Source organism: Leguminivora glycinivorella, chromosome 19 (genome assembly GCF_023078275.1).
Source record: "Leguminivora glycinivorella isolate SPB_JAAS2020 chromosome 19, LegGlyc_1.1, whole genome shotgun sequence".
In the NCBI taxonomy this organism is placed as follows: domain Eukaryota; kingdom Metazoa; phylum Arthropoda; class Insecta; order Lepidoptera; family Tortricidae; genus Leguminivora; species Leguminivora glycinivorella.
The window spans coordinates 5,921,561-5,935,074 of NC_062989.1; the positions used below are offsets into that span (position 1 = coordinate 5,921,561).

Below are 13,514 nucleotides of genomic sequence, written 5' to 3' on the forward strand. Positions count from 1 at the left end.
CTGGAATTAAATTGAATTGAATCATCCATTCACTCGTTTATCTCGTTCTGACACTATTTGAGCAACAGTTTTAACGGTTTACTTTGTCATATTTTTGACAACATGAAAAGCATCTTCTCTTCCATCCTTTTCTAATATTGTCCCTCTCTTTTTAGAGTGACGTGCGTCGTGGGCAAGCTGGACTGCCTCGACTTTCTCCTCTTTTTCAAAATATTTTCATGAAGCTACCATTCCTAACAAGTGCTTCTAATAGAAACAGAAATATATTTTTTACCGAAGGTAAAAACCTACGATACAATACCGGAAAACATGGTTACAAAACCTAACCTAAAAACGACTGGACAACACCTCATATTTGCCTCTAACGTGTCAAATTACTTGTATTCGTTGTTATTTTAATTATATTTAAATTCCTATTGGATGTAAAAACAGTTTTGGATTATTGATGTAGTGATCGTCAATGGTGATTGGTGTTTCAGGTAAATAACGTTGACGATTCAAAATGAGTCGGTTTTTCGCGACTGGTACGGACTCCAGTGAGGAGAGCTCCAGCGAGGAAGATCAGGTAGTGCGCCCAGCAGCCCCCGTCTACACGGTAAGTTCCATTGTACCCATTTCCTCTGCTATTCCTGAAAATATATCATATATATACTGCATACAATTTGCAGGACTTTTTGGTTCAGATATGTATCTTAATTATTTTAATTATTCTTTGTGTTAATCTAATATGCCAAAACATTATAACGCTTGCAATAACTCCCTTAAACAAGGGCTACCAACTTGCAAAAAAAGTTTAAACTTTATAAATCCTGTATCAGATAAGATTATGATGAAATATTGTCTTAAAAGTCTTATGTGGATTGGTAATTTATGATTCATATCTATTAATCTATGTGTAAGCAACCTTCTTAAAAGTCTTGAAACTTAATGAGCAACTAAGAGAAATAATATGACTAATATGTGTATTATCTTAACTTATTCTCTGCAATTAAATTTAAATGTTCACTTTGATTTGTAGTTCAGTGATGACGAGGAGGAAACAAAGCGCGTTGTGCGTTCCATGAAAGAGAAGAGGTACGAAGAATTAGATGGAATCATCCACAATATTCGTAATCACCGCAAGATCAAGGACTTCTCATCAGCTCTAGCTTCCTTTGAAGAGCTTCAGAAAGCTTACACCCGAGCAGCTCCCGTTGTAGCTAAGGAGGAAAATGGCGTTGCTCCTCGGTTCTTCATCAGAGCACTGGTGGAACTTGATGATTGGGTCACCGGAGCCTGGGCGGACAGGGACAGCAGAAAGACCCTGAACAAGGGCAACAGCAAAGCCCTGACCTCTTTGAGGCAGAAGCTCAGGAAGTACACTAAGGACTTTGAAGCGGAGATCAGCAAATTCCGTGAGAACCCGGACTTGCCTGATGATAATGAGGAAGATGAGGAGAGGAAAGGTGGGTTTTCTAAAAGTTTTGTCCAAATTTTTCTACATTTTTTTATTATGTCTGGATTGTTATATTAATTAAATCATTTTGTATCCAAATTTTTACTCACTGACATTAATAAAATTTTAATAATTTCAATAATTTCATTAAAAAGTGCTGTCTGTAGAACGCAAACTAGACAATTAACCCAGATACATTTATATTGACTCAGCAAACACATCCAAACTGCAACACAGCATGTTTCTTGTTTTTAACAATGCCAATAGAACAGGTAGTCTGGCAAGGAAATTGCCATACAAAGCAGCTCAGTCTTCCTAGCCTGGCCTGAAGGAATGTGGTTCCCTCTATCTCTTTTGTTAACTTTATTATTATCTGACTGTGGGGTCTACTTTTTGTCCTTTCTCTCCAATTCGCGCGTGTCTTTTATTAAAGCTCAGGTATACTGAAATCTGGACTCAACAATTTTTTTATCTGCATGTCCAATGTAATTAAAAGGTCTTATGTTTACATATCCAAACCATCTATATGGACCTGTCTTATCAAGATAGTATTCCAGATTCCTCCTCCGAAGATGAGTCAGAAGAAGAAAAGAAGCCTAAAGAGAAGGCTAAAGCCAGACGCTCGCCGGAGCCTCCGCGACGCCCGCCTCCTGAAGACGATGACTCCTCCGACTCCATGGACTGGGGCTCGAGCTCCGACGACTCCAGCTCCAGTTCTGACGACGAGGCCCGCGGTGCCAACACCCTCCGAGACAAGTTCTTGAAGAAGACCACGGAGAGGGATGAAGATGAGGAGAAGGAGAAAAAGAAGAGTAGGAAGGGACGGGAACGCAAGATTGCCAAGAAGGACCAGGCTGATGATGGTGGCGAGTGGGAGACCGTCAGGAAGGGTGCTGCCACTTCGGACAAGCCTAAGATGTTTGCTAAGGTGAGAGGATTAGTTTTATTCAACTTATAACTTAAAGTGTAACAGACTTTTCGTCATTTAAAACTAACTGCACAGCATTTCGGAGACATACCTACGACGCATTCCCACTGCCTTGGTATACTCTTCTCTCGGCATACCATAATGCAATAATGAAGTCTGGAATGGACATCTAGGTTCTTTCAAAACAACCTGGCATAATAACACTATTATCAAAAAAGTAGGATCTTGGCACTCTCAACTAACCAGTTCACATTGGGAACAAAGATTAATCCCTATTTATTATAATAGGACAGCGACATCGACGCAGCCCTAGTGGTGAAGAAGCTGGGCGAGATCAGCGCCGCCCGCGGCCGCAAGCGCACCGACCGGCGCGCGCAGCTCGAGCTCCTGCACGAACTTCGCACTGTTGCCCAGCAACACAACCTGGGCGACGCGCTGCAGCTCAAACTGCGCGCCGCTACTGTCGCTGCCCTCTTCGACTACAACCCTAAGGTGAGACTAACTGTGTCTGAACTGAAGAAACAAGAAAGATCAGAACTAGTCTTGATTATAAGTCAACCTCGAGCTTGTACGAACTTCGCACCGTTGACCAGTAATACAACCTGGGCGACGCACTGCAGTTCAATCTGCGTGCTGCTCTCTTGTTTGTTTGTTTCGAAGCGTTAGTGTTTAATTTTGCGTAATTTCTGACATTTAATATTATACCTTTATGAAGGAATAAAACAAGGCTTTATAAAGCAATTATAAGCTATATTAAGTGGAAATAACTTTAGGTATAAAACAACAAACAACAAAACAACTGCTTTGTATGGCAATAAAACTTTAGGTTTGAATTTTGTGAAAACGCGAGTGACAAACGGTAATGACAGAAGAATGTAAACAATACTGTCAACACTATGCTAGGAACCAGTGCGATAAAGAGCTCTGCATAAAGGTCTAGGCGTCCATATTTCCAACACTAAATAAATGTTAAAACAGCTATTTCATTTTGCACAGGTGTCCGACGCCATGAAGCCCGAATACTGGTCACGTCTCGTAGAGAACGTGGACCACATGGTCACCCTACTCCTGGCCCACGAGGACATGGTCCTCAGTGAGTCCATCACCGAAGAGAACGAGCAGCTGGTCACCCCACCGTACCGCGTGCGCGGCTGCCTCCTCACCGCCTTGGAGCGACTAGATGACGAGTTCACCAAGCTCCTTAAAGAGTGCGACCCTCACTCCAACGAATACGTAGAGAGGCTTAAAGATGAAGTCCGCGTTTCTGCCTTAATTGATCGCGTATGCCTCGTCGTCGAGCGAGACGGTTCGCCTCAGGAAATCTGCCGCGCGTACTTGCGTAAAATCGATCACTTGTACTACAAGTTCGACACTAGAGCCGTCAGGAAAGACCTGCCTCCGGGCGAGGAAACTTCGATCAAGAAGATGGAGCGTCTCTGCAAGTACATCTACGCTCATGACGAATCTGATCGTCTTCGTACTCGCGCTATTCTCTGCCATATGTACCATCACGCGCTTCATGACAACTGGTTCCAAGCTCGAGATCTGCTTCTTATGTCGCATCTTCAAGAGACTGTGCAGCACTCTGATCCGAGTACGCAGATCTTGTACAACCGGACAATGGCTAACTTGGGTCTTTGCGCGTTCCGTCGCGGCAACGTGAAGGAAGCTCACGGGTGCCTGGCTGAGCTGATGATGACCGGCAAGCCTAAGGAACTCCTAGCCCAAGGATTACTGCCTCAGCGTCAGCACGAGCGGTCCAAGGAGCAGGAGAAGATTGAGAAGCAGCGGCAGATGCCGTTCCACATGCACATAAACTTGGAGTTGCTGGAGTGCGTGTATTTGGTGTCGGCCATGATGATTGAGATCCTTATATGGCTGCGCACGAGTTTGATGCGCGTCGGCGTATGATCAGCAAGACCTTCTACCAGGTATGTTTCAATGAACAACTTTATAAGTTTGAGACAGTTATTTTATTCTGGTTTAACGAAATGAAAGATTCAGTGCTATCCTGTTTGCTTTTGAACCATTAACTATGTCTTCAGATTTTTTTTTATTTCTTCTAAACATCCTTCTAATTTGAATAGACTGTTAAATGCTAATCTGGATATTTTACTTTTAACGATTTTTTGTTTTAGAGGTTAAGCATATAAATGCGGGTTATTTGTATAGGCATAGTTAAGTGACATCTAGCGACAATCACGCGTCAACTAGCATAAATTATCAGTACTGCTACTTGTCAATAGATGTCGCGACGAACGAAAAGTCTAATGCTCACCAATTTTTAGCTAATATTACAATAGTATTAATCAGTATTCTGTTTTCAATTCCTGCTTGTAATATAAGTTGTAAACTGTTCTAATATTTTTTTTTAGCAGACGAGACACAGTTGCCACCTAGTATCGAGTAGTGGTATTGATAATTCACGCTATTTGACGCGTGATTGTCACTAGATGTCACTTAACTATGCCTATACAAATAACACGCATTTACTGATGTATGGAGTTACAAGTAACTCTTCCCTTACTTATTCCTTTATGCCTTTATTCTAGAGGCTAAGTGAGATCAAATCCAGGTCGTGTAAAAGTTTACTAATGTCCTAAATTTAACTGGAGCTTGTCTCAGCCGTATTCGCCATTTATTAACTGTCACTTGTAACCCAAATGCCTCTGTATACAGAACCTGCGCGCCAGCGAGCGCCAAGCCCTGGTCGGGCCTCCGGAGTCCATGCGAGAGCACGCCGTGGCGGCCGCGCGGGCCATGCGCCGCGGCGACTGGCGCGCCTGTCTCGACTACATCGTCAACGAGAAGATGAACGCCAAGGTAAACATAAACAAACTATTTTGGAAACTAAGAATAGGGATGACGACTACATAAAAAATGGCATGCTGTTTAGTCCGTCAGTTAGATCGTCCAATAATACTGAACACATATTTTTCGCTTTTTTTCTAATTAATGAAAAAATACTAAGATATAGAGCATCAAAGTTCCGGAGTGGGGGCTTGTGACGTCACTTCTGAGTAAAAATTGGGCCTAACCTAGGCGTGATGTCACGCGAAACTTCAACGGGTGCGTATCGATCGATATAACCTTTTTTGATATATTTTTAGTCGTTATAACGATCATTTGATATAATTATTGAATCATATAACAACAAATAATATACTAACAAATTGTATAATTCTTATTTAATATAATGATCATTTCTTCGAATAACATTTACTATAAAATACTTTGAGTATAATGCTTATTTCCGATAATAAATAAATTGTATAACACAAATTCTTTCTAAAGCACAGTTAGAATAAAAAAAATTGTACAATAAATTAGATCAATCATTTACCAGAAAAGTAGATTGTGTTAGAACTGTGATCCCTACACACAACGCGCTGCTACCAGAAAAATAGGTTAGGTTAGGTTAGAACTGTGACCCTTAAACATATGTACTGCTATCAGAAAAGTAGGTTAGGTTAGGTTAGAACTGTGATCCCCTCAAAAAAGAATAAAATTACTCCATGAAATGTTTTATACTGTTTGCTAGTTATATTATACTAGTCGTATATCAATAGATAGTTATACCATGTAACGGTTATTATAAATTACTGTTATAGGAAATAATGATTATACAAAATAAAAGTAGATATTTTGTTGTTATACCAAATGTTAATTATGTCAAATGAGTGATTATATCCATTAAGGTGGCTCGCTTTCCATACAAAAAACATCTACCATTTATTTAGTCACCGCACACTACAACTAAATAAAAATATGCGCATACATCTACTATACATTATCCGTCGTCGCGGTAGGGAATGAAATACATTGTTTCATACAGAAATCATGGACAAATCCTTGTGAATTTTTTATTAATTTTACGTAAATGTGCGTGCCAAATTTTGTGTACAGACACAGAGCCGTCATATTTCGCGCATTTTTAGTTGACATTGTCATCAGTGACATTTGGCTCTTGACAAGTAATTATTTAAAGATATTGGTTTAGTTAACTCAAGCAGACTCAGAAATAATGACGCATTTTGTCAACAAAGATACATATCGTGTATTTCGACACTGCTAATGTAAATCGAAATGGCGTCTCGGTCAAACGACTGACTATGATGCAGAAGATCGTAGGTTCGAATCCGAAGTTTTTTTTAATCATTTGAACTTTTATGGATTTATTAAGTATTTTTTATTTTTTTAATGGAATATTTGACTATTACTATATTGCTTTCCTATTTTTTATTTTCATACAAAAATACAATACAATCCTTTATTATGCCTTTGTTGATAAAATAAAATATTACACGTCTGATATAATACATTATACATAGGTCATAGTGTGGGCATAGTATTAGTAAAGTATTGCATTTACTGAGCTGGTTGACCTATTTTATTGTTGTGTGAATGTTTTTCTTCAACAACTAAATGGTTATATACAAGAAATTGGGTAGCTTTTGCACATTGTAATTTTTCCTCAGTCACCCGTTGACCACGAACGCTGTAAAGTGTTTGAAACATCGGGATGAATTTTAAACTCATTATACGCGATTTAATCCGTTTTCATAGTTTTTATTTCATGAGTAACTATCGCGGTAACTGAAGACAATATTAACTAAATGGTTACAAATAATAATTATCATCAATATAATCTGGTCCAGGCAGGCAATTATGGTCGCGCGATAAATGATAAAACATCTGGCCGTCCCTATAATCGCACTTACTAATAGTGCGACAGGGACGGCCTGATATTTTATCGTCTATCGCGCGACCATGCTACCCGTGCTGTACTAGCTTTTGCCCGCGGCTTCGCTTGCGTTAGAAAGAGACAAAAGTAGCATATGTCACTCTCCATCCCTTCAACTATCTCCACTTAAAAAACATGTCAATCCGTCGCTCCGTTTGGCCGTGAAAGACGGACAAACAAACAAACACACATTATCTTTGGTGAAACAACGAATTCTTCCACTTCAGATTATAGAGTAACCAGCTTTTCCCATTTATAATAAACTAGCTTTTGACCGCGGCTTCGCTCACGTAAGAAAGAGACAAAAGTAGCCTATGTCACTCTCCATCCCTTCAACTAAATCCCCTTAAATAATCACGTCAATTCGTCGCTCCGGTTTTGCCGTGAAAGACGGACAAACAAACAGACACACACCCTTTCCCATTTGTAATATTAGTATGGATTTGACATTATTATTTATATTTAATTAATTATATATGTATAGCCCAATTTCGTCGGGAACAGCGTGTTATGTAATGGCGTCGTTGGTGTACAGTCGTCTGTCACGCCGTGAAGGTGCGTTCGATTCCCAGGATTCTATTAGCTTTTTGTATTTTTTTGGATATAAATTTCGTATTTTTTATTGACCGAGCAAGAATGGAGAGCCGAAGGTATCAATTTTATCTTAGAGAACCTATTGATATTTTTATTGTCATTTTGATTTTCTATTTATTAAGTTGAGATATAAAACACAACTTTTAATACCCTCGCTAAATATAATATTTTATCGAAATTACTCCTTAGATAAAAAAAGTCCACTTGAGTTTTTAAAGCATTACGTTACTCAGTTAACTATTGCATTTTCATTTACTAATTTAAGATTTCAAAAGCGATTTGAATACCCTTGCTCCATCGAAAATAAACAATTAGAAAAAAAAATCATTCGAATCGTAGTTTAGAAACTAAAATTTATCTATACTTTTTTGGAATTTTTAAAAATATCAGATTAGGATAATTATGTTAGAAATTCTGAGTTCGACGAACCCAAAAATTATTACCATGTAAGAGAATAGGTTTTTAATCTTTTTTGTGGAAAACGCTCAGTAACTTCTGTACGAGTACTACATATACATTTATGTATAATAATAAAACAAAAAATAGTGTCTCATAGTGTTGTGTTCCTGCCGGTGAGTAAGGCTGCCAGAGCTCAACGAGGGTGTGGGGTGCTGACGACGGGAGGACTTACGGAACTAATTTGTTCCGTCTATTGTCCTTTGAGTCGTCGGCAACCCAAACCCTCCTTTGAACTTGTACACTCCTTTTTGCTGTGCACACGCAGCAAAGGGGAGTGTACAAGTTTCTAATGGGGCGGCAACGCGCATGCGACACTCTTTGAGTTGCAGGCGTCCATAGGTTACGGTGACCGCTTTCCATTAGGCGGACCGTATGATTATTTGCCACCGACGTAGTATTAAAAAAAAAAGAGAAAAAGTCCTGGATTCGAACCCAGTACTTCCATGCAAATCATGCGATGGCACGTATTTACCGCAAGGCTATTTAAACAAGCTGTCGCCGCGTGAAATTATCGACTAGAAGGAATACAATAACACTGTTTGTATGTGTGAGTGGTACTTAGAAATAGTGTAAAATAGTAAATTTATCTACATTAAGGGGATTAACGTTACAATGAGAAGTTGAATGTTTGTTGTAATACGTCAATTTTAATATTAAATGTTCGCGAAGCATAATTGAAAGTATATAAATGCCTGTACGACTCCACAAAAAAAATAAGACTGGTAATTTGAAGATTAACGCCATCTAACGCAGCCTGAGCTTCGGGTAACCTAAGCGAGCCACCTTAAATATATACCAAATGTTGTTATATCAAATGTTACTATACCAAAAATAGTTATACCTACCAATCATTACACACCCAACTTCAACGCACTGTGCCATTTGTCGTCGCACTGTGTCGTCATTTTTCGTTTACGAGAAAAAAGGAAAAATACGTGTAATATTCTTTGATAATCTAATTGACGGACTAATTAGTTTTTTTAGTCGTCTCGCCTATTAGGCCTAAAATGCGGAGCATCATAGCAAATTTTGTTAATCGCGCGTTACGCCTTGGCTATTCTAATAGTGCTAAGCTGACACATTGCCGCACAGCACCAAGGATATCCACCTACTATTCTGTAAGAGAGAGCGAGAAGGAGTTATTAATTGACGTGAAAAAAATCCAAGGTCTGTGTGCGGTGTGGTCGTGTGTTAGCTACTTAAGTATTCTAACCCGGCCGTCGCACCTGTCCGCGACGTCTGTATAGTGTGTTCGCAAATGATCGAGAGTGGTCATTTTTGCGCGCCGCGGGTCAGAACGACTTCGTTTCACATTATCCGATCCGATATCGGATGTCGGATTGATTTCAATGAAAAAAATCCAGAAGGCGCCTGTAATGTATGGGACATCGGTCCGACATCCGATATCGGATCGGATAATGTGAAAGCGCACTTAAGGTCAATGGATTGCCAATTGATCATTACTTATCTCTAGCAAAGACATATATAACTCCGTATAGACAGATAAAGTCTAAGAAAAAAACGTACCTCCGTACCATACAGAAAAAGGTACGGTGGCCTAGATGGCATTACACCTTTGGGGTACGCTCAGCTAGATGGCGCTAATATTAATATTTGACATTTTAAATCATATCAAGCTAAGAATATGGGCTTAATTGTCACAACTGAGGTTCAAAAGTTTTAGGCCTGTGTCAAGAGGTGGCAGTCTATGCACTGTCATTACATATTTTACTTTGACAGTAACTCTCTATAATACTTGATCCTCTTTGTCTCTAGTAATTGTGACTAGTTCCAATTCATATGTCTAATTATTTCCTCATTGCAGGTGTGGGACCTGATGGTGGGCGCCGACAATGTTCGCGCCATGCTGGGCCGGCTCATCCGCGAGGAGTCGCTCCGCACGTACCTGTTCACGTACGCGCACGTGTATGCCTCGCTGTCGCTCAAGTCGCTCGCGGACATGTTCGAGCTGCCTCGCCAGAAGGTAACATGTCGCTAGCGAGCTCCGCACGTACCTGTTGACCTACGCTCACGTGTTCGCTGTCGCTCAAGTCGCTCGCGGACATGTTCGAGCTGCCTCGCCAGAAGGTAACATGTCGCTAGCGAGCTCCGCACGTACCTGTTCACCTACGCTCACGTGTACGCCTCGCTGTCGCTCAAGTCGCTCGCGGACATGTTCGAGCTGCCTCGCCAGAAGGTAACATGTCGCTAGCGAGCTCCGCACGTACCTGTTCACCTACGCTCACGTGTACGCCTCGCTGTCGCTCAAGTCGCTCGCGGACATGTTCGAGCTGCCTCGCCAGAAGGTAACATGTCGCTAGCGAGCTCCGCACGTACCTGTTCACCTACGCTCACGTGTACGCCTCGCTGTCGCTCAAGTCGCTCGCGGACATGTTCGAGCTGCCTCGCCAGAAGGTAACACGTCGCTAGCGAGCTCCGCACGTACCTGTTCACCTACGCTCACGTGTACGCGTCGCTGTCGCTCAAGACGCTCGCGGACATGTTCGAGCTGCCTCGCCAGAAGGTAACATGTCGCTAGCGAGCTCCGCACGTACCTGTTCACCTACGCGCACGTGTACGCCTCGCTGTCGCTCAAGTCGCTCGCGGACATGTTCGAGCTGCCTCGCCAGAAGGTAACATGTCGCTAGCGAGCTCCGCACCTACCTGTTCACCTACGCCGCATACTGTCAGTCCACGGCTTTATGTCTTGATCACACGTGCCGAGTACACAGGCGAGAGAGTTTTGAGCACTCAGTCGAGAACACCACATCATCATTGTGTGATTCATCAATATACCTAGCAGCAGCGGCTGGTCCATACAAGCCGATTCCCACCGGTTTGCCTAAAATTGTTTACTAGTAAAGTACCTAATGTTAAGGTAGGTTTATTTTTGCTTTGGTGTTGCCTAGCACAAATTTTCACCAGCCGCCACTGATACCTAAAAATTTTTCTGGCACGAACGTCAAGTTGATAGTGCTTGAGAAAATAAAAACATCGACAATCCTTTTATCGATAAATAGCCTTACATAAGGTTATTAAGTATCCCTAATAATAATCTCTAAAATCTTGAATGATCATGTAAGAAATTATGTAAACTATTAAAATATGGTTCGTTTTATTATTATTGTCCATTTATTTTCAAGCATGTGACATTTGTATAAAACATTAATGTTATATACACATAAATTAAAGCCTATATTCTCTGAACGGGGTAGGCAGAGCACATGAAACTACTCAAGACACATAAGACCGTACTCCACCGTAGACCGCATCATCACTTACCATCAGGTGTGATCGTGGTCAAACGTCTACTCTACCTATTCATACTAAAAAAAAAACAATTATAATAAACAATGACATACAATGTAAGTTATCGATGAACTAAATATCGGAAGGAAGTCACCAGTGTCACTTCGTTCGTGCCAGAAAAATATTTAGGTATATTCATCAAGGTCTAAGTTTATGAGTGTTACAACATTAAGATTGATGGTATGCATCTGTATACTAATTCAGTCTGCTATTTTTTGATAAGTTAGCAGTAACATTATTTTGTTTGCAGGTCCACTCCCTGGTGTCTAAGATGATCATCAACGAAGAGCTGCTGGCGTCGCTGGACGACCCCAGCGAGTGCGCCATCCTGCATCGCTCGGAGCCCACCCGCATGCAGGCACTCGCCTTGCAGCTCGCCGACAAGGTATGTCACATCATTTGGTCATCTTTTATATCAAGGTAAAGAACGCCTGCGAATATGATTGTTTAAAAAAGAGACATCAACTGCTCGTTATGTGATGCGTCCTTATAGTTCTTGTTATGTCAGAATTAAAATGAGTGACAAGACCCTCAGTCCAGCGTCTTTCTGATACATACATACATACATACATTCACGCCTATATCCCATGAAGGGGTAGGCAGAGCACATGAAACTACTCAAGTTTCAGTGCCACTCCTGGCAAATAAGGGGTTGACAGAAAACGAAACTGTGACATTACACTGACAAGTTGCCAGCCTCTCGCCTACGCCACAATTTAACCCATATCCCACAGTCGCCTTCTACATTCTTAACCCGTCGCCACACGGACACAGAACTATTAAATATTTATGTGAACAAACCCTATTAAAATAAAAGCTTTTATTCAACTTCACTTGATAGGATGTTAGTGTGCATCAAAACGTAGAAGCTAAATTTGACCCACTTCCCGGTTTCCGATTGAGCTGAAATTTTGGACACATATAAATCACGTGACAATGCTATATTATGGTATCATGGAGCTGACCTGATGATGGAGCCGAAAGGTGGTCATTGGAACTCTGTTATGAAACGCCGTATCTCCATCGAGTAAGGGGTTTTTAGAAACGTCTCGGATAGCAGTAGATGACTGTTGAAAGAAAGGTACAGTCGGCTATAAAAGCTTGTGCCAAAAATGAAATTTTTGCAAAAAAAAAACTTATTTACTATGTGCACTAAATCTACTGAAGACTGAAGGTCACTTTTCCCACAAAACATTTTATCCTTGATTAGTTTGACAAGTTCTTACACTTCATTGATAATTTTAGGATCACAAATAACAAATCGTATTAACTATTCCATTTCCCCGCAGGTCGGCAACCTCGTAGATTCGAACGAGCGTATTTTCGAGAAGCAAGGCTCGTTCTTCCAGCGCGGGGGCGCGGGCCGCGGCGACGGGCGGCAGCGCGAGCGCATGCGCGAGGGCGGCTGGAACCGCCGCACACGCAACCGTCGCCGCGACGACGACCGCTCGCACGACGAGTGAGCGTGTGCGCAGCCCCAGCCGCTCTAGCCGACTTGGGGGGCCTACAGACCAACCGACCAAACCTAACCGACAACCTCACATATTATTATACAGAACATACCGCATTAACATCTATTGCGTAATATTGATCGGTTGGTGTGTTACCTCTCTTCCCTCCAAGGAGCCGATGCACTTGTACGGGGTAATTGTGCTTGAAAAAGTGCAATTACCCCGTAAAAAGCAAAGTGTATAGAGCTTATGCTCGCGTTTTCGCTCCGTGTACCTAACTGTTGGTTAGATCGACCGTCAAGTTCTTAATTGGTTCCGTAAATTTCAATAGCCTGGTTTCAATCGCTCGCATTGTAATTGCAGTGTAATAAAATTATTAAATTTGTCACAAACTGTGTTTTATTAGTATTATTTACCAAGAGATCCAAACAAATGGCGTTTTTAGGTGTAGGTGTTTGACGACCGGTCTGGCGCAGTCGGTAGTGACCCTGCCTTCTGCGCAGCGGTCCCGGGTTCGAATCCCGGTAAGGGCATTTATTTGTGTGATGAGCACAGATATTTGCTGAGTCATGGATGTTTTCTATGTATATAAGT

General features: G+C 41.3%; 1 protein-coding gene across 1 annotated transcript; it reads left to right on the forward strand.

Moving 5' to 3' along the window:
* The first annotated feature begins 130 nt into the window (after positions 1 to 130).
* LOC125236328 (eukaryotic translation initiation factor 3 subunit C) lies at positions 131 to 13,317 on the forward strand. Its single transcript, XM_048143081.1, is given in 11 exon segments — positions 131 to 279; positions 480 to 595; positions 1,019 to 1,445; positions 1,993 to 2,363; positions 2,652 to 2,855; positions 3,360 to 4,227; positions 4,230 to 4,294; positions 5,043 to 5,186; positions 9,986 to 10,144; positions 11,720 to 11,854; positions 12,759 to 13,317. Coding segments are annotated over 10 exon segments (2,640 nt in total). The 5' UTR covers positions 131 to 279; positions 480 to 502; the 3' UTR covers positions 12,933 to 13,317.
* Positions 13,318 to 13,514: the final 197 nt, after the last annotated feature.